Here is a 22500-nt window from a genome sequence, read left to right on the forward strand (position 1 = left end):
GCGATGACCTTTGGCAAGTGTTTGATACTGGTTCACATGCGGTTCTTATTTTGTTGGTTTTAAGTGCGGCTTTCGATACAATTGATCATAGTATTCTGTTACATCGGTTGGAAAAGTTGGTGGGTATTCACAGGGTCGCTCTGCAGTGGTTGACCTCTTATTTAAAGACAGAAGCTTCTCAGTGAGCATTGGGAAGTTTTCTTCTTCGTCAACTCCTTTGTCATGCGGTGTGCCCCAAGGATCCATTTTAGGCCCTCTTCTTTTTTCGCTTAACATGCTTCCCTTGGGTGCCATTTTTAAGAAATGTCCTACCACTCCTATGCCGATGATACACAGTTCTATAAAAGGTTGGATAGCTAATAATATTTTGCAGTTAAATGAAAGAAAAAGTGAAATTCTGATTTTAGGCCTGAAAATAGTTCAGTTTCATGATTAAGGTTCAGTATTTCGCTGCATGTCTTAAGAGTCCGTTCAGTGCATCCACTAACTGTTCTTCGTGCTGCTGTACATGTGCAGTCTTGTGTTCATGTTGGTGTTTCTCTTTTCTCAGGACTCTAATTTCACGAAGCACACAAACCTTCCAGATCTCCCAGCATGCTTTCAGCTGTCTGTCCTGCCATGGACTCCCTGCATCTTCCTCTGGCTGACGGCTCCTTTCTACATCCTCTACCTCAAGATGAGCAACAGAGGCTACATCATGATGTCTATACTGAACAGAATCAAAACGGTGGGAGATGTCAAGCACTTGTGTATGTTCCGTTCTCTTTTATCTGGTTGTAATGATTCATCATATGTGTGTGTGCAGGCTCTCGGCTTGATCTTGTGGATCGTATGCTGGACAGACCTGTTCTCTACATTTCATGAGATGAACCAGAATCAGCTTAAACCGCCAGTATACTTCATTACTCCTCTAGTACTTGGCATGTCGATGGTGAGTGAGAAAAGCAGATCTTAATATCTTTTGCAATGTACAAAGAGCTTTCAGAGCTCAAAACTTTCTCTCTGGTCCTGAAAAAGCCTTTATTGAACAATGACTCGTTCTCATCATTTGGATGAATGTCTAACAGCAGATCAACACATCAGCAGCATGGACACGGGGCACATGAATAGTGTTATGAATCTGTGCAGTTCAGGCACTACTGTTCACTTCTATAAAAGCACAGTGGTAAAAAACTGTCTGCTTAATTACAGTGAACAAAAGTCATGAAAAAACAAATCATGTTGAAATTTTGGCTCGGAAACTAACTCCCAGTTAATGTTTATTTTAATTCAAGTAACAAAAATATATTGTTATGGTTTAAGTGACTATAATAACCCTGACTATGTCTTGTGTTATGATAAAATTCACCTAAAATCACACTGTCACTCCACTAGCTGCTGTTTTTCAATTCTTGCTGCCGGTTATAACAAATGCCACCTGATTTCGATTCTTCAATAAAATGATTTATCATTTATTTATAATTTAATGACTTCATGCATTAACTTGGGACTTGAGCTCATGATCTGAGACGCCATGCTCTACAGGAATGGTCAAATATTATATATTAAATATAAAGAAAACATAAAATAATACTGATGTTGTTTGTGCATTTTGTCCAAATCAATGTGATAAATGAGCTAGCTCACGAGTAATCTAAAAGTAGTCTGATTATATTTTCTAAAATGTGTAATGCAATTGAACTAAATAGAGTTTTGTCATGTAATTTTCCACCATTAAATATCCTAATAATATATATATATATAGTATATAGTGTATGAGCTCTGGGTGTCTCTGCTGTCTTCTAGTTGTTAGCCACGTTCCTGATCCAGTTCGAGAGGCTGAAAGGAGTGCAGTCATCCGGTGTGCTCTTCATATTTTGGACACTCTCAGTTCTGTGTGCCATCGTGCCTTTCCGCTCCAAAATCATGAATGCCAGTCAGGCAGAGGTTAGTGTGTGGGTTTGAAGTAGATGTTTTAGTATGAATCCGTTCATTTCAGTCTAACCACATAAATGCTCTGCCAGCACAGTCATCTCTCAGTAATGTGGGACTCTCTCCCCCTTCTGCACTTTTCCTCCTGTTTTATTTCTTTTGACCTACATGCTGAGCGTTTTCTTGGCGCTGAAGGAGTTCAGTTAAGGCCATGACTGATTTGAGAGAATAGTGCTGCTGTTGTTCTTAAGAGCTGCTTCAAGACGGCTTACCTAACTCACAGAGAGACAAACATAGATCAAGGCTGATACTGTTTTCCAACTCAAATAAGTGATTCGTGCTACTGGTTATGACAAATGCCATCTGTTTTTGAATTTTGAAGAATCAGTTTTATGCATTTGACAGATCCTTTTTTTATAAAGTGAATTGCATTGCATTTAATTATATTTATTTACTTCATGCATTTACTGGAAATTAAACCCATGAGATGCCTTGCTCTCTACAGGAACGCTCAAATATTATGCATAAAAATGTATGATGATATTATTATTATTATTTATACATGTTACGTATTATGCATTTTTCAGATATATTAATTTAAATATATAATATTGTCTGTGCATGTTTTGCATGTGATTCTTTTTAAAGATATATTAATTTATTACTGTTATATAGTACTGTCTGTGCATGTTGTGAAATTATGCATTTTTCAGATATATTATTTTAATTCTTTATTGTTTGTGCATGTTTTGCATGTTATATTTTCAGAATTATTTTTATACTTCTAGTATTGTTTGTGAGTGATGTGCATTTACATTTTCCAGATATGATGATAATAAAAAAGTCAAATTTGTTGGATGGTGTTCGCTTAATGAGGATGCAAAACTAAAAGTGAGCTCTTTGTCAGTTGATGTAAACTTCCTGGTCCTATTCCTGACAAACAGTGGGTCTGATGGCGAGGCTTTGGGGTGAATGTGAACAAATGTGAACAAGCTTAGTCCGACAGTGAAATGAAATAAGAACTAGATATCTCAGATCTGTGAGCTCATAAAGAGCTGGGCTGGGGGCGTTTGTGATGTGGCATGTCGAGATCTTGTGATTACTTCATAAAGCATCTTTCTCTGTTTTCAGAATGACAAGCTGAGGTTCACGACGTTCTACATTTACTTCAGCCTCACCCTGCTTCAACTCATCCTGTCCTGCTTCAATGAAAAGCCTCCTCACTTCTCCACTGTGGTCACAGATCCTGTAAGTCAGTGTGTGTGTGTGTGTGTGTGTGTGTGTGAGAGAGAGAGAGAGTGTGTGTGTGTGTTTTATCTACTCAAAGGCAAGGAAAATGACAAAATCCAATACAAGGGCCAGCAGTAACCATCATGCTTTCATAACACAAGATTGAATAAAACAATAATTTAGTGCCACAAACTGTGGATGATTGAATCCTTTGAACATTAGAAAGGTCATGGAAAGGTCAGAGCAGCAAACTAAACTGTTTTCATCTGATTTTCAGAATGTATGTCCAGAAACGACTGCTGGGTTCATCTCCAAAATGACCTTTTGGTGGTTTACTAGGTGAGTAAATGAAGTATTAACAGTTTCTGTTTCTCATTCTCATGACTTAACGAACACTGACCATTTGATTTATATTCTCATAACGCTGAAAGAAAACATTCTCAGAACGTCCTTATGATTTCATTTTTACTCAAATGTTATAAGAAGGGTTTTTTTAACCTTTAAACAGCATTAAGAAAATGTATACTTTTTTAGAAACAATTCAAACCAATGCTCCCACAGTGTTTTTAAAACCTAAACTTGTTCCCTGGGTTTACCCTGATTTAAAGGGATAGTTGACCAAAACTATCTAACTTTCTAAACCTATATCACCTTCCTCCTTCTCTGAAACATAATAGAAGATATTTTCAGTGATTTCTTAGTGTTGGCACCAATTCTTCATACTATCTGCTTATTTGTGTTCTGTATAGGACAGAAAGTCATACAGGTTTGGAACAACATGAGTAAATGATAACTGAATTATCATTTTTGAGTGAACCGTCCCTTTAATTCAACATGAACTACTAAAATAAAAAGCAGAATGACTGTTCAGTTCCAACATTAGTGTTGTTTTAAGATGTTTCAGAGACGTATATTTGTTTCTGTTCTTCAGCATGGCGATCAAAGGCTATAAATCTCCACTAGAGAATAAAGATCTGTGGTCTCTGAACAAGGACGACAGTTCAGAGCTGGTGGTTCCCAATCTGCTCAATGAATGGGAGAAGGAGAAATCCAAAGCACAGAGGTATGAATTCAAATAGATTATGATTCAATCATTCAGTCCAAGGATTTTACAGTCACTGTCACGTTGTGTAAGTTCAATAGCTTGTGAATGCCTTTTCTTGTTTACATTATTGTAAGCAACACTGTGCTACGTTTTTTTTTATTCTATTTATTTATTTAGTTAGTTGAATAGATCCCTATGTAATCAGTTTTTTTTTTTTTTTAAATTCTTTTTTTTTTTGGTTATATGAAATTAAAATGTTTACATATATATATATATATATATATATATATATATATATATATATATATACAATGTTTTTATTTATTTATATTTTTTGGACTCTATTTCTGTAACTAAATTTTAATATTCAAAAAGCATGTCTAATTAATTAAAATCAGAAAACGTATATATTTAAATGACAATTTATTAAAGTAAAAAAAAAAAAAAAAAATTAGGGCACTATACATTTTTGCTCAAATTTTCTTTTATTTTTACCAAATTCTGTGTTTTCTGTTAAAAATTTTTTTTCAGGATTCCATTTGAATGGTTAAGTAAAATTTTACTAATCAAATAGTGTGTGTAATTAATTTAATTCATAAAAACTACTTTATTTAATACAGTTTTTACTACAATACGGACCTAGGAAATCTTGTGTTGATTTCTTAGTTTTTTTCTGTGAAATTTTGTGTTGAGTAGTATTTTTTTTTTTTTCACAGGACTATGATGAGCTTCTGTTCTTATAATTGATAACTTGTAATACAGTCATTCATAATTAATATATTTAAATGTGTAATTGTTACTAAGCAGTTGCTTGGGTGATGGGTGGTTGCTAGGGTATTTTTCATGAGTATGCACAAGCCACGTTCAGAATGCAAACAAATTCTATCTTTCAGTTGTTTTTGGTGCAGAATGACACATGTTAGTCCAGATTCAGATTTGCTCTCAAGTACAGAAGGGTTTATTTTTTTTATTTATTTTTTACATTCATGCATTTGACAGTCATCGCATTCAGCATCACATATGTTCATTTCATGCATCCACACTCTGCTTACCTCTTTCGATCTCAACCGAGTGTCAGCTACTGATACTCACAAATCAGGCAACCAACTGGAGCTTATTTACACACAACGCTGCTTCACTGATCATGTTCTGGTTACTCCACTGCACACCTCGGATCACTTCCTCCTCACTCTTAACCTCAACATGGTCCCTGACACAACACAAACACTTCCACATGTCATCTTTCAGCGTAACCCTCCCGGCTATCAGATGTGGTTTCATCTTCACTTCCTTCCCCTAAACTGTTAGCATCTTTTGATGCAAACAGTGCTACTGATACTTTCTGCTCCACTCTTACATCTAGTTTAGACACTGTTTGCCCCTTATCTTCCAGGCCAGCCCGTAACACCCTTCTGCCCCTTGGTTATCTTATGTTCTACATGAACACCGTTCTAAGCTTAGAGCTTCTGAAAGGGTGTGGCGCAAGTCCAAAAATACTACTGATCTTATTGTGTATCAGTCACTCCTATCTTCTTTCTCTGCTAATGTCTCCTCTGCTAAAAGGACATACTACCATAACAAAACAAACAATTCATCTCTCGCATGCTTTTTAAAACATTTTCCTCACTTCTTTGTCCTCCTCCTCCCTCTCCTGCTTCATCTCTAATAGCTGACGACTTTGCAACGTTTTTCATTAATACAATCAAACACATTAGTGCACAATTTTCCACACCACAATCAGTCAAGCTCATATCACCAGCAAACTTACACTCATTTACATCCTTCTCTTCACTCTCTGAGGCAGAAGTCTCAAAACAAATCCTTTCTAATCACCCTACAACTTGCCCGCTTGATCCTATTCCATCTCATCTTTTTCAAGCCATTTCTCCTGAAGTTGTACCTGCACTCACTCACATCATCAACACATCCCTCCACACTGGTGTTTTCCCCTCATCATTTAGACAGGCACGTATAAGCCATTACTTAAGAAACCCAACCTCAACCTCTCTTTTAGAGAACTACAGACCAGTTTCCCTTCTTCCTTTCATTGCAAAAACACTTGAACGAGCTGTGTTCAACCAAGTTTCTACATTTCTCACACACAACAATCTCCTTGACAGCAACCAATCTGGCTTCAGAAGTGGACATTCAATCAAGATGGCCTTGCTCTCAGTTGTTGAAGCTCTAAGACTGGCAAGAGCAGAATCCAAATCTTCAGTACTTATCCTGCTGGACCTGTCCAAGTTTTTCACACGGTTAACCACCAGATCCTCCTATCAATCCTTCTGGCAAATTTCATCTCAGGAACCGCACTTCAATGGTTTGAGTTTACCTATCAGATAGGACCTTCAAAGTATTTTGGAGAGGTGAGGTGTCCAGGTCACAACATTTAAGGGGAAGTTTAAGGGGAAGTTTAAGGGGAAGTTGTGGCCTAATGGTTAGAGAGTCGGACTCCCAATCGAAAGGTTGTGAGTTTGAGTCCCGGGCAGGCAGGAATTGTGGGTGGGGGGAGTGCATGTACAGTTCTCTCTCCACCTTCAATACCACGACTGAGGAGCCCTTGAGGAAGGCATCGAACCCCCAACTGCTCCCCGGGCGCCGTAGCATAAATGGCTGCCCACTGCTCCGGGTGTGTGTTCACAGTGTGTGTGTGTGTGGTGTGTGTGTGTGTGTGTGTGTGTGTGTGTTCACTGCTCTGTGTGTGTGCACTTCGGATGGGTTAAATGCAGAGCACAAATTCTGAGTATGGGTCACCATACTTGGCTGAATGTCACTTTCACTTCACTTCACTTTAACTACTGGGGTGCCTCAGGGCTCAGTTCTTGGACCACTTCTCTTCTCTGTCTACATGGCATCATTAGGTTCTGTCATTCAGAAACATGGCTTTTCATACCACTGCTATGCTGATGACACTCAACTCTACCTCTCATTCCATCCTGATGATCCGACGGTAGCTATTCGCATCTCAGCTTGTCTAACAGACATTTCTTCCTGGATGAAGGACCATCACCTTCAACTCAACCTTGCCAAGACAGAACTGCTTGTGATTCCAGCAAACCCATCGTTCCATCACAATTTCACCATCAAGTTAGGCACATCAACCATAACTCCTTCAAAAACAGCTAGAAGCCTTGGAGTTATGATTGATGATCAGCTGACTTTCTCAGACCACATTGCTAAAACTGTCCGATCCTGCAGATTTGCTTTATTCAACATCAAGAAGATCAAGCCCTTTCTTTCGGATCATGCTGCACAACTCCTTGTTCAAGCTCTTGTTCTGTCCAGGCTGGACTATTGCAATGCTCTCTTGGCCGGTCTTCCAGCCAGTTCTATCGAACCTTTACAATTAATCCAGAACGGGGCAGAAAGATTAATTTTTAATGAGACAAAAAGAATACACCACCACTGGCTCTGCACCCCTTTACCTAAATTTATTACTTCAGACTTATGTGCATTCTGCAAGTAAACATCACTTGATTGTGCCATCCCTAAAGAGGCACAAAATCACTTTTACGGCCTTACATTAAACCTTTACAATTAACAAAAGCAAAAAAGACATCTAACACTGGCTTGCTCTATTCTTTTTCTATTCTATTTGATTTCTTTTTATTTATTATATTACTTAAAAGCCATTGCCACATGTACTGTGTTAAGCTAACTGAGATTTGTAATAGCACTTGTATATCATTGCTCTTTTGTTGATTTTGATAGCTTCCACTGTCCTCATCTGTAAGCCACTTTGGATAAATGACTAAATGTAAATGCATTGACTGGGAATGGACCTTGACATTGCTGCTGCTACTAAAAGAGTCATCCTAGCCACGGAAGATCAGCCACTCTTGTTTTTCTGTGCAGCGAGCAGAGCGTGAAGGACCAGGCAGCGTTCAGGAAGACAGGCCCAGGCGCTGAACCCAACCACGTGAGCGTCAGTCCTGAGGAGGAGGTTCTTCTGTCCAAACAGAAGGAGGCGAGGCAGCCCTCGTTCCTGAGGGCCCTTCTAAGGGCTTTTGGGCCCTACTTCCTCATCGGCTCGGCTTTCAAACTACTCCAGGATCTTATTACCTTCGTGAACCCTCAGCTGCTCAGGTGAAGTCCCACTGCTTCATTCCCAGTCAAAGAGGAACACTAGGGTCATAATTAGTCATGATTTTATGATGGGAATGTAGTGATATGATTCATAACATGATAAAGCTGCCAGTAAGTGAGGTTTAGTCACTCTTCTGTACTGGTTATTTACAGCAGATGTTCACACTCACAGGGCTGTGATGACCTTCTGTTTTCATTAATTTCATAATTAAAATATTAAAGCGATTGATTTAGTCCGTCCGTAAGAACAGCTGTAATTATTTGCAGTTTGATAACGAATAGCTGCCGTGTTCCTTTAACATTTACCTAGACCTGGGTTTTATTACCCGCTGGGATTTATTTTGTTTGCTTGTAACAGGAAGAGCAAACATGAAATGCGCTGATTAGCTGGAAAGTGCTGTAAACATGATCTTTTATAACACTGTTTTGCATGGAACCCTGCAAAATAATTTGCATAATGTGCTGTATGCTTTTCTCTTTACTCATGTTTTAAAATACAAATATCATGCAAATATGCTTCTCTAAAGACCTTTTTAACATTTTGAATCACAAGTCAAAAGTTTGAAATAATTAAGATTTTTCAGTGTTTTTGAAAGAAGTCTCTTCTGTTCAGAAAATATAATACAAATTGTGAAATATTATTATAATGTAAAACATCTATTTTCTGTGTGAATCTGTTTTAAAGTGTAATGTATTTCTGTGATGCTCCGCTGTATTTTCAGCATCATTGCTCCAGTCTCAGTGCCACATGATCTTCAGAAATCATGAAAATTTGATGATTTAACACAGATATAAATTACAGTTTAATAGATTTTTACTGTATTTTGGATCAAAGAAATGCAGCCTTGGTGAGCAGAAGAAACAGAAAAAAATCTTACTCATCCCAAACTTTTGACTGGTAGTGTATGCAGTTTATGACTAAATGTAAATGCATTGACTGGGAATGGACCTTGACATTGCTGCTGCTACAAACTACTTTCTTGCAAGAAACTATGTTGCATGAAACCAAGGATGCACAGAGGTGTGGTTTTAAAGTGATTCTGCTTTGGTTGTCAGGATGTTGATTGACTTCACCAAGCAGCGTCAGGCCCCGTCGTGGTGGGGTTTTTCACTGGCGTTCCTGATGTTCGGAGCTTCCCTCTTACAGACCCTCATCTTACATCAGCACTTTCAGTACTGCTTTGTCACGGGCATGAGGCTGCGCACGGGAATCATCGGAGCCATTTACAGGAAGGTACACACTAGTCAACAGTCTCTCTGCACATAAGGACTCACTCAGACCAGTACAAATCCATGTTCTGTCAAGACTGGTTTATGCTGGTTAGTGGCGACCGAACAGAATAATCTTTGTTGTACTTGGACATTCTGTCATCATTGACTTTCAAACCTTTCTTTTTTTGGACCATGAAATAAGATATTTTGAATCCTTTTAACAACAGTGGAAGTCAGTGGGCTCCTCATGCTTTGGTTTTTGGCACACAGGTTTTGATGACAAGGGAAAATAGTGAAATATTTAAAGGGAAAGTTCAAAATATTAAGAACAAATAAAATAGTATATCATTCTTTCAGAATGTCTTTTGTGTTAAGCAGAGGAAAGAAATGCATAGTACATGCAAATATTGCATACAGGGTTGTAACCCATGGAAGCTTTTCTTCCTCCGCAGGATAAAAATAAAAAAATAATTAAATTATTTATTTAATGTCTTTTTATCTTACAATTCAGACTTTTCCCCTTGCGTTTCAGAAATATATTGTATGTAAACAGAATTGTAAGAATAAAAGTCTGAATTGTGAGATGAAAGTAACAATACCAGTTTATTTATTTTTTTATTGAATGGTGGAAAAAAATAAACAATAAAAATTTAAATAAATAAATAAATACAATTTACAGATATAAACTTGGAATTGCATGAAAGAAAGTCATAATTCAGAGTTTATTTCCATTTAAATCTTTTTATTTACCTGATTTATTTTTTTATTCTGTGGCACAAATCGTATGGGAACCATATGAGTAAATGATGACTACATTTTCATTTTTTCGGTTGAACCATATTTTCTAAAGCAAGTTAAGGGATAAATAATAAATAAGAATCACATTGAGAGTTCATTGCATTAGAAACTGTACCTTTCAGAACTCAGAACATACCATATTACAGGTTTGACTTTATTATTATTATAAATGTAGATAAGATCGTACGGTAGATGTCAGAGAAACTGCATTCAGCCTCAAGGGAAACTCTAAACTCTGATACTCAAGCTTATATCAACAGATACTTGCACTTGAACATGTTATTCTTGTTATGACTATATATCTGAGTGTCAAAAGCAGCAGGTACTTTTACAATATAAACATTAAATCTTCTTACACCTGTTTTGAGAAAGATGTTGTGAGTATTGCGAAAGACCTCTCTTTTAGGAGTCGACGGATTATCGGCACCGATATTAAACTTTTGTTTTTTCCTATGGTTGTCGTCATTTTCAAAACCAATTTGCCGATATCATTTAACAGCATTTAAAATAAAGTTTTTTCAGAGCCTTTGTTTTTCATAATTTTGACATTAATTTACATTTTTACCCCTGTAATAAAACACATATATATATATCGGTTTAAAATATTGGTTATCGGTCTGCTTGATCTGTGATAATCAGTATCAGCATCGTCCCTGAAAAACACATATTGGTCTACCCCTGCTCTCATACACATACACATGCTGAAGAACTGCTTATTCTGTGTGACAATGCAGTTAGAAAGCATCATTTTTATATTTATTTGCACTCTCAGCTTGAAAAATATTTAAAAATGCAATAAAAATTAAAACATGCATAATAAATGAACTTGTGTTTTAATGTTATGTTAGATCAAGCATGACAGCAGTCATGTGACCAGCAGACAGAGATTTAAGTGAAGTGCAGCTTCTGAGTGATTCTGCCTCTGCTCTACATGAGTCACAGAAGACAGTAGAGTAGGGATCAGAGTTGTGTAAGGTGTGAAGGGCGTTCACACACATTTGTGCTCTTTTACCCAGATCAGCGTAATACCTCAGTGTTCACAGGTGTGTCTATCCGTAGCCATCGATATTCCTGAAACAACCATTAATCTGCTTCGTCACAGGATACTGCAGTAGAAAAATGCATGAACAGTTCAATGCATCAACTACTCTGATATATACTATGGTACTGAAGGACCAGTGTGTTAAAAAAAACAAAAAAAAACAAGACATCTGACTGTACTTTTCTTGTATAAACTTTTATTACCCCATTATTTTAGACCTTCTGGGGAAGCTGAAGATGAAAAAGGAAGTCAGAAACACACACACATGCACAGACACACACACACACACATGCACAGACACACACATGCACACACGCACACACACACACGCACACACACACACATGTACACACACACTAATATTAACATTTACACACTTGCACAATGAGAAACTTTAAAAAAGAGGCTTTTCGTCCAGTTTCGGTTTAGTTTTATTACGCTGGGATTAGCATATAATGTGCTGAATCATATGCAAATAGATACACTGTAAAAAACATAGCCAACAGAAATGTAAAACTTCAGATTATTTGCCTTTTTTTCATTATTCAAATCTTTACAATTGGTGCCAAAGTTACAACTTACAAAGATATTATTCATTATTATTTATTGACAAATGTGCAACCCTTTTAAATTGAATAACTGCTGCTTTTGTTTTTGTATTATGATAATAAAAACAAAGACTTTTACTGTATTTGCTAGTTTGTGGACACGTTTGACAACAATGCTATTTATTACTTTTTATCCACTTTGAATTGAATTACCGATGCATAAAATCGAGTTGAAATGATAGTAGAAATGAATGTATTGTGACGGGGAAAAGAGATTTTGTGGGAGCGTGTTTGCTCACTACAGATTTGCTGGTTATTATTTTCTCGAGCAGTGTAATTGAATAGCTCTCTGACAGTCTCTTGTGGCTCTCTGCAGTCTCTGGTGATCACGAACGAGGCCAAGCGCTCGTCGACGGTGGGCGAGGTGGTGAACCTGATGTCTGTGGATGCTCAGTGCTTCATGGATCTCACCACCTTCCTGAACATGCTGTGGTCAGCGCCGCTGCAGATCATGCTGGCGCTCTTCTTCCTCTGGCAGGTGCGCTGATGCTCATTTCAATACATTTACATGCTTCCTCTGGCTTCTATTGTTCAGAGGATAATCATATTCACACATAACGCTTCTCTTAGAAAAATGTGCTCTGAAAGAGATACGGAATGCAAATCTGCATGCTTCTGGCTATATGATCATGCAGAGAAATAAAAAGCAACTTCCTTTAAAAGGCAGAATGTTTTAACAATAAAGGTAATACGGGAAATCAACACATTGAGTTTAAAATTGACAATTTTATTGTTCTGCAAATGTTATGTTAAAAATATGAACAAAACATAATCTAAAAAAAATAATAATTATAAAAAAAAACTTGAAATATAATAAAGGTTGAAATAAATTACTGAAATGGCAAAATTATTATTTAATGCAAACCAAATACTTAGTTAAATGAATTGCTACTATAAATAATTATTAATAAATTAATAATTCATAATATAATTTGATGTGTTCATAAATTAATAAATACAATTAATAAAAAAATATAGAGACATAAAAATGTCAGGATTTAGCAAGGGAGGACCCAGATGCAGAATTATCAGGGGGGAACAGTTTATTAACAAGCGTGAAACACAGCTGATGTAGTAAGACAGTCCACAATAGGGCAGGGCACACAACAGGGGAACAGGCTGGTCAGAAGGACATGGCCCCTAAATTAAATAAAAATACAGGGATATATTTAAAAAACAAAAACTGATGAAAATGACAAAAATACAAAATGAGTAAATCCTAGGCCTAAGCTGATGTGAGACTGAAGTAATGAAGGCTGTGATTGTGCTGTGTTCAGAATCTGGGTGCGTCGGTTCTGGCCGGTGTCGCTGTGATGGTTCTGCTGATCCCGTTCAACGCTTTCATCGCCATGAAGACCAGAACATACCAGGTTAGGCTCTTCTCTTCTCTTCTCTTCTCTTCTCTTCTCTTCTCTTCTCTTCTCTTCTCTTCTCTTCTCTTCTCTTCTCTTCTCTTCTCTTCTCTTCACTTCTCTTCTCTTCTCTTCTCTTCTCTTCTCTTCATCAGCGTTCAGTTCTCGTGCTCATCAATATTGACATCTGCTCTGAGGTTTTCACAGCTCCAGCTTATCAGGTTTCACATTTAGGTGACATTTCTAGTGAGTCAGCATTTCCTCTATAAGAGACAGATCGCAAATCAAGCCAAACATCTGGTGCGGTGTCTAAAAGCATAAAAACATTTTCATTATTTGCAGTGTCAAGTTCAATTTGAACACTTTTTTCACATTTTTTTTTTCACAACTTTTGTAAGCTGATCAGTTATGGTCATGATTATTATCGTTAACTGTAACCATAAAAAACATTTATGTTACTTGAAATAAACAAAAAAAATGTTATGAAAAAAATAAAATAAAAATAAATATATATATATATATATATATATATATATATATATATATATATATATATATATATATATATATATATATATATATATATATATATATATATATATATATTTATATATATAAAATATATTTATATATATATATATATATATATATATATATATATATATATATATATAAAATATATTTTTATATATATAAAATATATTTATATATATATAAAATATATTTTTATATATATATATATATATATATATATATATATATATATATATATATAAATATATTTTATATATATAAAAATATATTTTATATATATACAAATATATTTTATACATATTTACAAAATCTTTAACTAAAACTAAACTACAAATGCACTGTAGACACCTGAAAGTGAATGCTGAATCTGAATAAAACTGCGCAGGTGGAGCAGATGAAGTACAAGGACCAGCGCATCAAGCTGATGAACGAGATCCTGAACGGTATCAAGGTGCTGAAGCTGTACGCCTGGGAAACCTCCTTCAAGGAGAAGATCCTGCAGATCCGTCAGAAGGAGCTGAATGTGCTGCGCAAGACGGCGTATCTGAGCGCTCTCTCCACCATGGCCTGGATCAGCGCACCCTTCCTCGTAACTCATCTCCTTCTCCATCTTCTCTTTCAGATGTCTGATGAAGTGCTCGATCTATAACCGTCTGAGGTCTGAATCTGTGCTGGTTGTTGTGTTCAGGTGGCTTTGACCACGTTCGCTGTGTTCGTGTCTGTGGATAAGGACAACATCTTGGACGCAGAGAAGGCCTTCGTGTCTCTGTCTCTGTTCAACATCTTGAGGTTCCCGTTAAACATGCTTCCTAATGTCATCAGCAGCATCGTACAAGTGAGCCTCCGCTTCCTCCTGGAAGATTACACAAATATATATATAATCAGAAGTTAATAATCAGTAGTGAGCTTGCTCTGTGTCAGATGGATGCAGGCTCGGTTCTGAACGTGTGATTGTTTGATAGAGCCTGGTCATGCTGGTGTCTGATAGTGTTGTGTGTGATGTTCATCAGGCCAGCGTGTCTCTGAAACGCATCCAGGATTTCCTGAGTCACGATGAGCTGGATCCCGAGAGCGTGGACAGAACAAACACGTCCGGTAACCAGATCTGCTCGTGCTGAGTCATTGTGAAATCTGTGCTGTCTGCAAGCTTCCTTCCTCTCAGCTCACTTCAGCTGACTCACGCTTTCTGTCTCTTCAGAGTACGCCGTGAGCGTCGTGAACGGGAAGTTCTCATGGGCCAAACAAGACCAGGCCGCTCTCGACAAGTAAGAGTCGCGCTCACCGAACATCAGCGGATCTTATCATGTGCTCAGAGAGGATTCACAGAGTTAGGAGCAATCATTAGCATAATACACACCCACTATCTCCATATATGGGCTTGTGCACAACCTCCTTCACTTAGGTTCATTTACATCACAGTTACAGTAAAGTGTACTTTTATAAAGACCTCGACTACAGGTGCATCTCAATAAATTAGAAGGTTTTTTAAAAGTGAATTGGTGGGTTTTTGTTAAATGTGAGCCAAAATCATCACAATTAAAAGACTAAAACTACTTTCATTTTAATTCATTTAATACACAAGTTTCACAATTTGAGTTGAATTACTGAAATAAATAAACGACACTTTAATGTATTGAGATGCACCTGTTTACTTCAACTGCAGTTTTGTGCAGAATCTATCCTAAAGCTATAAAACAGATGATTCATTTTGCTCTGAAATGCATAAAGACTTAATTTAGGGTCACTTCATTATTCGGTGTCTATGTATTAGAAGTGCTTTATACTGACAGCATTGATGTTTCTTAAGGCTGTTCACACGCAAGTGGTTTCTGAACTTCATGCTTTAGAAAAAAAGTGCAAACTTATCAACGTACATTATCAACATTTCTGAGAAAACGTTTTCATGCATTTTTTTTTCATGAATATGTGCATGTGTACAGCTAGCGAGAGACAGTGTTATGTTCAAATACAGAACAGAGAGAGAGAAAAATATATATAGCGCCTTTAAAAGTGATAAAGATGAACAGTGATAAGATCAAAAAAAGAAACAAGATAAGACAAAGAATAAAGTAAAATATTAAATAAAATAAATAAAAGATAAAATTATATAAAATAAAATAATAAAGTATAAAATAAGAATAAAACAAAAATATAACAAAATAAATAAAATAAAACATGTTAAAATAATATATTATAATAAATACATTTTACATAAAAATTTATAAAAATGTATAATAATGTAAAATAAAATATAATAAATAGATATGACATAAAATAAAAAATCTATTAAAATAAAACAAACATCTATTAAAAAAATAATAATAATAAAATAAAGATAAAATAATACAATAAAATAAATCTAGCAAAACAAAATAAAATATAAAATAAAATAAAACTATAATAAAATAAATGAAATATATAAAACAAATTAGAAACAGACAAAATAAAAACATAATGAATATAATATAGTAAAGTGAAACGATCCCAGGATGGATCCCGTGGTGCAGCAGCTGAAGGTGACGAGCGTGTGGTGTGTTGCAGCATTAATGTGATGGTGCCGCAGGGCTCTCTGCTGGCCGTCGTGGGGCACGTGGGATGCGGGAAGACGTCTCTGGTGTGTGCCCTGCTGGGAGAGATGGAGAAGATGGAGGGTCAGATCTCCATACGGGTGTGTAGTTCATCTCCTGACCGGTCTGTGCTCAAGAGAAGCCGTGTCTGACGCTCGTCTCGTCTGCAGGGATCCGTGGCTTATGTACCGCAGCAGGCCTGGATCCAGAACGCCACGCTCCGAGACAACATCCTGTTCGGCAGACCCTACGTGGAGCAGAAGTACCGCTGTGTGCTGGAGGCCTGCGCTCTGACCCCTGACCTGGAAGTGCTTCCCGGAGGAGACCAGACGGAGATCGGAGAGAAGGTGCAGCTCTTCTCACAGTACTGCTGTATGAGCATCAGGGCTGCCATGTTAAATATAGGAAGAAATACTGTAATGTGTTATCTTTTAAACATGCATTCCACTGTTTATGTGATTGTATTTCCTCTTATCAGTTGAAACGATGCAGTTATGCTTGTTTCTGTAAATGCGGAGTAGCTGCATGCATCAGTGTGTGTGTGTGTGTGTGTGTGTGCAGGGCATCAATCTGTCGGGCGGTCAGCGGCAGAGAGTGAGTCTGGCCAGAGCTCTGTACAGTGAATCAGACGTCTATCTGCTGGACGACCCTCTGTCCGCCGTCGACGCTCACGTCGCCAAACACATCTTCGACAACGTGATCGGGCCTGAAGGAGCGCTGAAGGGCAAGGTATGGCCTGAGAATGAGTGTGTGGACAGACAGTGGTCAGGAACAGAAGAAATGCATCTGTGGTGTGTCTCTCCAGACCAGGATCCTGGTGACCCACGGGATCAGCTTCCTGCCGCAGGTGGACAACATCCTGGTGATGGTGGACGGACGCGTGTCAGAGATGGGCTCCTACCAGCAGCTGCTCAAGGAGAACGGAGCTTTCGCAGAGTTCCTCAGAAACTACTCTCTGGAGGACATCATCGAAGACGAGGACATCACCGGTACACGGGACAATTACTCACAAACGCAGCCAAAATGGACCTGATATGTTACTGATTGATTTTAAATAATACATATTAGAAAATATGTGTTTCATACATATCTTTCTATAAACAATTGTTATAATACATATAACAATTTATTTATATATTTATTTTAATATAAAATGTATATAATATATATTCAATATTTATAGTTTATATATATTTTTTATTATTTATTTATTTTTTATACATATTATGACATATTTCTTAATCATATATTTAGATAATTTATAACATTTTATAAGTGGGTAAAATGTAGTTGTTTAGAACAAATATTAATACATGTATTTTTAATTAATTTATTTTATTACAATATAATTATTATAAATAATTAAATATAATTATTAAATATGAGTAATTTGTATATAATTCACATATTTTTTATATGTATTTGCTATTATTTATTGCTTTCATTTTGATCTTTTTATCACTTTGACTCCTGATGGTTTTTCAGTGTTGTTGATTGACAAAGATATTAATTTATTCATTCATTAAAAATATGCATTTAATTATTTTATAATGTAAATAATAATTAATGTTTTATAATCTAGATTTTTAGATGGAATTGTATATATATATATATATATATATATATATATATGCAATTTATTTATAATCTATATATTTGTATAACATTTTAGAAAATATTAAGTAAATAATTTTTTTTTAATAAATAATATATTTATTTATACAAAATATGTATCATTCATATATATATATATATATATATATATATATATATATATATATATATATATATATATATATATATATATATATATATATATATATATAAAAATATGTGTGTGTATATATAGTTTTTTTTTTTCATGATTTGTATTCTGTGTGTATTTGTGTGGCTGGTTTTTCAGATTTGTTGGTTGAAGAGGAGGAGGAGGAGTTCCCTGAAGATGCTCTCAGTAATCACGCAGATATGGTGGATAATGAGCCTGTGGTTAATGAGGCACGCAGACACTTCATGAGGTAATCATGTATTTTTAATGCCTCTCGCTCTGCAGGTGCTTTGTCTTTGTGACTTCTGCTTTCACCAGCACTTCTCCTGACGACAAACATGGCTCTCGGCAAACGCTGCTTTTATTTTTCCTCAACTTCATGAAATTTGCATGCTGTATTTCCAGTTAAAAACCACTTAGTATCACTTTCAGTGGACGGCTGTTTTTATTCCTCTTTGAATTTTTGAATATAAGCTTCATCTTTAGATGCATGTTAGAGGATTAATAAAGTTATAATGTAATAAATTACACCTGCCTTCCATAACACTACATGGAAGTGACTATTGCTTTAAAGAGGTAGATGATGATGATGCTCTTCAGGGGGTTACAGATGTCCAGAATAATCATCTGAGCGTCTATGAGAGCATGAGTTTTGGGCTGAGCCTGTGTCTCTCTTCTGTCTCTTGTAGGCAGATGAGCATCATGTCGATTGATCCGGAGAACCCCAAGAAAATGTCCCGGCGCCGGCGCTGCAGCGAGAGGAAACACCCGGAGTCTCCGACCGAGAAGAAGGATCCGAAGGTGGACAAGCTCATCCAGGCCGAGACCACTGAGACGGGACGGGTGAGTGACTCCAGACCAGCTCCACAGCCACACGAATCTGCTTTCACAGCCAGATGCACCACTGTAACAGCTGGAAAGCACACATAAAACATTACATTTAAACAACCCATTCTGACAGTTATTTTTCAGGTTTAATTTTTAATTTCTTTATTTTTTTTTCTTTGTTCATTTCTCTCTCTCTCTTATGTTTTGCAATAAAGTAACTAAATTATAAAATATGAATTGCAGATTTTATTATTATTATTATTATTATTATTTTATCAAACATAAAAAAAAAAATAGGTAACTGTCCTGGTAGTTTTTCTTAATTCAAATATTGAATTAAATTAATTATTTATTATTTTACATGTCTGTTTTTTTCCGATAAAATAGAGGGCAAGATATTATAATTTTTTTTATTGCAAGAAAGTGTCAAAAAATGAAACATGATCAATATTATGTTTTAAATTTAAACTTGATCAATATTATTTTGTTTTTTATTTTTATTTAATTTTTTAATTTTTTAGATAAAATAAGCAAAGTCCCATTTTTATGTTATTCACTTTAAAGATAATAGACATTAAAAATGTATAATACCCATCCTAACAGATTTATTTTATTTTATTTATTAAATAAAATATTTATTATGAGAAAAAAATGAATACACAAAAGAAAATATGTTGTACCCATCCTGACAGATTTGTTTAATTTCATTCTTTATTTTCTTTGCTCATTTCCCCTTTTTTATGCTATGAAATAACCAAAGCCCAATATTATAAAATATTTATTGTAAAAATTTATTTGTATAATATATATATATATATATATCTAAATTCTATAGCATCAGACATTGCAAAAGGCAGGGTTTTGAAATGTATTCAGACTTGTCCTACATTTTGGAAATAGGGATAATAAATAATTAGCCAATAGCTGGTAATAAATATAATTCTTAGTTTAATCTATTGCTCATTTTCTGAATGTCAATCACCTGCTTTTACTAACATCAACAGTTGTATGCTCTGTTTTGCTCCTTTCCATATCTTATTATCAGGTTTGTAGAAAGTGCTGTTAACAGCAGGCTAGTTCTGCATCTAGAGTGACTGGTGCATGTCCAGTCTGTCTCATGTGTGTGTGTGTGTGTGTGTGTGTGTGTGTGTGTGTGTGTGTGTTGCAGGTGAAGCTGAAGGTGTATTGGGAGTATGCGAAGGCTGTCGGGCCGCTGCTGTCGCTCTTCATCTGTTTCCTGTACGGCTGTCAGAGCGCCACCTCCATCGGAGCCAACTTCTGGCTGAGCGAGTGGACGAACGACGCTCTGAACAAGAGCACGACGACAACGTCCACGAGGGTCGGGGTCTACGCCGCGCTGGGACTGTCACAAAGTACGCTTAGAGTCTCTGTAATCACTGAAACACTGCTCAGACCGTTTCGAGAGACAGTTCACCCAAAGATGATTCGATATTCACTGGTCCAAACACACATGCTGCCTCACGGGAAACAAAAAGGAGAAATCATTATAATAATACATCATGTCCGTTTAGAAACTGCATGTAACTCGTCAGGCTTTTGATACCTTTGTCTAAAGAAAAGACAAAAATTGCTCAAAATCTCTGTTCCCTTTCAGTCGGTCACTCTCGACCAATGAGAATGGGATATCGCTTCGATAGACTGATCTACTTCGAGTGTAAACTAAACGAACCAATGCACCATGGCATGCAATTATTTCCTCCAGCTGCCGCTGATCGATGCGTGAGTATAAGAGGTCAGCAGGTGCAATGCATACCAGCTTCACGTTCACGTTCACGTTCCAGGCCTGCTCAACCGTACTCCATCCCCTGACGGTCCAGTTGATTTGGAGACGGTTCGGAGCCACTCAGGAAGACCTGTTTGCTTCTCCAGAGACCTCTCGCTGCCAGTTGTTCGACTCCCTGACCGAAGGAACTCTCGGCACACAGCTGGCCGCGGGACCTACGCAAGTATGTGTTCCCCCAGTAAGCCTTCTCGCACAGACACTGTGCAAAGTCCGGGAGGACGAGGAGCAAGTCTTGCTAGTGGCGCCGTATTGGTCCACTCGGACCTGGTTCCCCAAACTAGTACTAATGGGGCACTTTGGTAGGGATCCCATTCTCATCGGTCACCGACGGGACTAGGCATCTCCGTTCCCTCCTTCAGGGAACAAGGGTTACCATACGTAACCAAGACGTTATTCTACATATTAAAACTGGCATGTCACATTTATTTACATTGAATAACTATAAAACATGAAATTATGTCATAGTTAGACCCCCCTGACTGTGTGTCAAGGTCTCATAAAATATTAAATTATATTAAATATATTGTAATTATATTCATTTGATCATATACTACTTCTATATGTAATTATGATTAAATGTATTAAATATTGAACTATTATTAATTTACTTTTTATGACAAGAAATGAACTATATATGGTAAAATGTTTGGTGCAGCTCCATAATATTTGTGGCCGGCAGCCATATCACCCTGGAGCCCAAGACCGGTTGCCCACTGAAGCTAAGCAGGGCTGAGCTGGTCAGTACCTGGATGGGAGACCTCCTGAGAAAACGAGGTTGCTGCTGGAAGAGGTGCTAGTGAGGCCAGCAGGGGGCGCACACCCTGTGGTCTGTGTGGGTCCTAGCGCCCCAGTGTAGTGATGGGGACACTATACTGTCAACAAGCACCGTCCTTCGGATGAGACGTTAAACCGAGGTCCTGACTCTCTGTGGTCATTAAAAATCCCAGGATGTCTTTCGTAAAGAGTAGAGGTGTGACCTCGGCATCCTGGCCAGATTCACCCATTAGCCTCCGACCATCATGGCCTCCTAACAATCCCCATATCTGCTGATTGGCTTCATCTCTCGTCTCCTCTCCATCAGTAAGCTGGTGTGTGTGTGTACAGTAGTGACACTGTGTCTCCTCTGGTCTCTCTTACACAGGTGTGTGTGTGTGTGTGTGTGTGTGTGTGTGTGTACAGTAGTGACACTGTGTCTCCTCTGGTCTCTCTTACACAGGTGTGTGTGTGTGTGTGTGTGTGTGTGTGTGTGTACAGTAGTGACACTGTGTCTCCTCTGGTCTCTCTTACACAGGTGTGTGTGTGTGTGTGTAAAGTAGTGACACTGTGTCTCCTCTGGTCTCTCTTACACAGGTGTGTGTGTGTGTGTGTGTGTGTGTGTACAGTAGTGACACTGTGTCTCCTCTGGTCTCTCTTACACAGGTGTGTGTGTGTGTGTGTGTACAGTAGTGACACTGTGTCTCCTCTGGTCTCTCTTACACAGGTGTGTGTGTGTGTGTGTGTGTGTGTGTGTGTGTGTGTGTACAGTAGTGACACTGTGTCTCCTCTGGTCTCTCTTACACAGGTGTGTGTGTGTGTGTGTGTGTGTGTGTGTGTGTGTGTGTACAGTAGTGACACCGTGTCTCCTCTGGTCTCTCTTACACAGGTGTGTGTGTGTGTGTGTGTGTGTGTGTGTGTGTGTGTGTGTACAGTAGTGACACTGTGTCTCCTCTGGTCTCTCT

The 22500-nt window shown here is 37.2% G+C and overlaps 1 protein-coding gene across 1 annotated transcript in view; it reads left to right on the forward strand.

Moving 5' to 3' along the window:
* Nucleotides 1-550: 550 nt before the first annotated feature.
* The window catches only part of LOC128013835 (ATP-binding cassette sub-family C member 3), a gene marked incomplete at both ends in the record, with an annotated part of 24912 nt that continues 2962 nt past the window's right edge, over nt 551-22500 (forward strand). Inside the window, 21 exon segments of the mRNA XM_052597022.1 lie at nt 551-727; nt 806-931; nt 1786-1926; nt 3043-3159; nt 3419-3480; nt 4073-4204; nt 8042-8272; nt 9329-9506; nt 12249-12410; nt 13210-13302; nt 14204-14407; nt 14507-14653; nt 14829-14913; nt 15017-15083; nt 16360-16486; nt 16556-16732; nt 16947-17114; nt 17191-17374; nt 18289-18400; nt 18840-18993; nt 20147-20351. Of these exon segments, the coding sequence (XP_052452982.1) occupies nt 551-727; nt 806-931; nt 1786-1926; nt 3043-3159; nt 3419-3480; nt 4073-4204; nt 8042-8272; nt 9329-9506; nt 12249-12410; nt 13210-13302; nt 14204-14407; nt 14507-14653; nt 14829-14913; nt 15017-15083; nt 16360-16486; nt 16556-16732; nt 16947-17114; nt 17191-17374; nt 18289-18400; nt 18840-18993; nt 20147-20351 (3049 nt within the window).

The sequence above is a fragment of the Carassius gibelio genome, chromosome B25 (assembly GCF_023724105.1).
Source record: "Carassius gibelio isolate Cgi1373 ecotype wild population from Czech Republic chromosome B25, carGib1.2-hapl.c, whole genome shotgun sequence".
NCBI lineage: Eukaryota > Metazoa > Chordata > Actinopteri > Cypriniformes > Cyprinidae > Carassius > Carassius gibelio.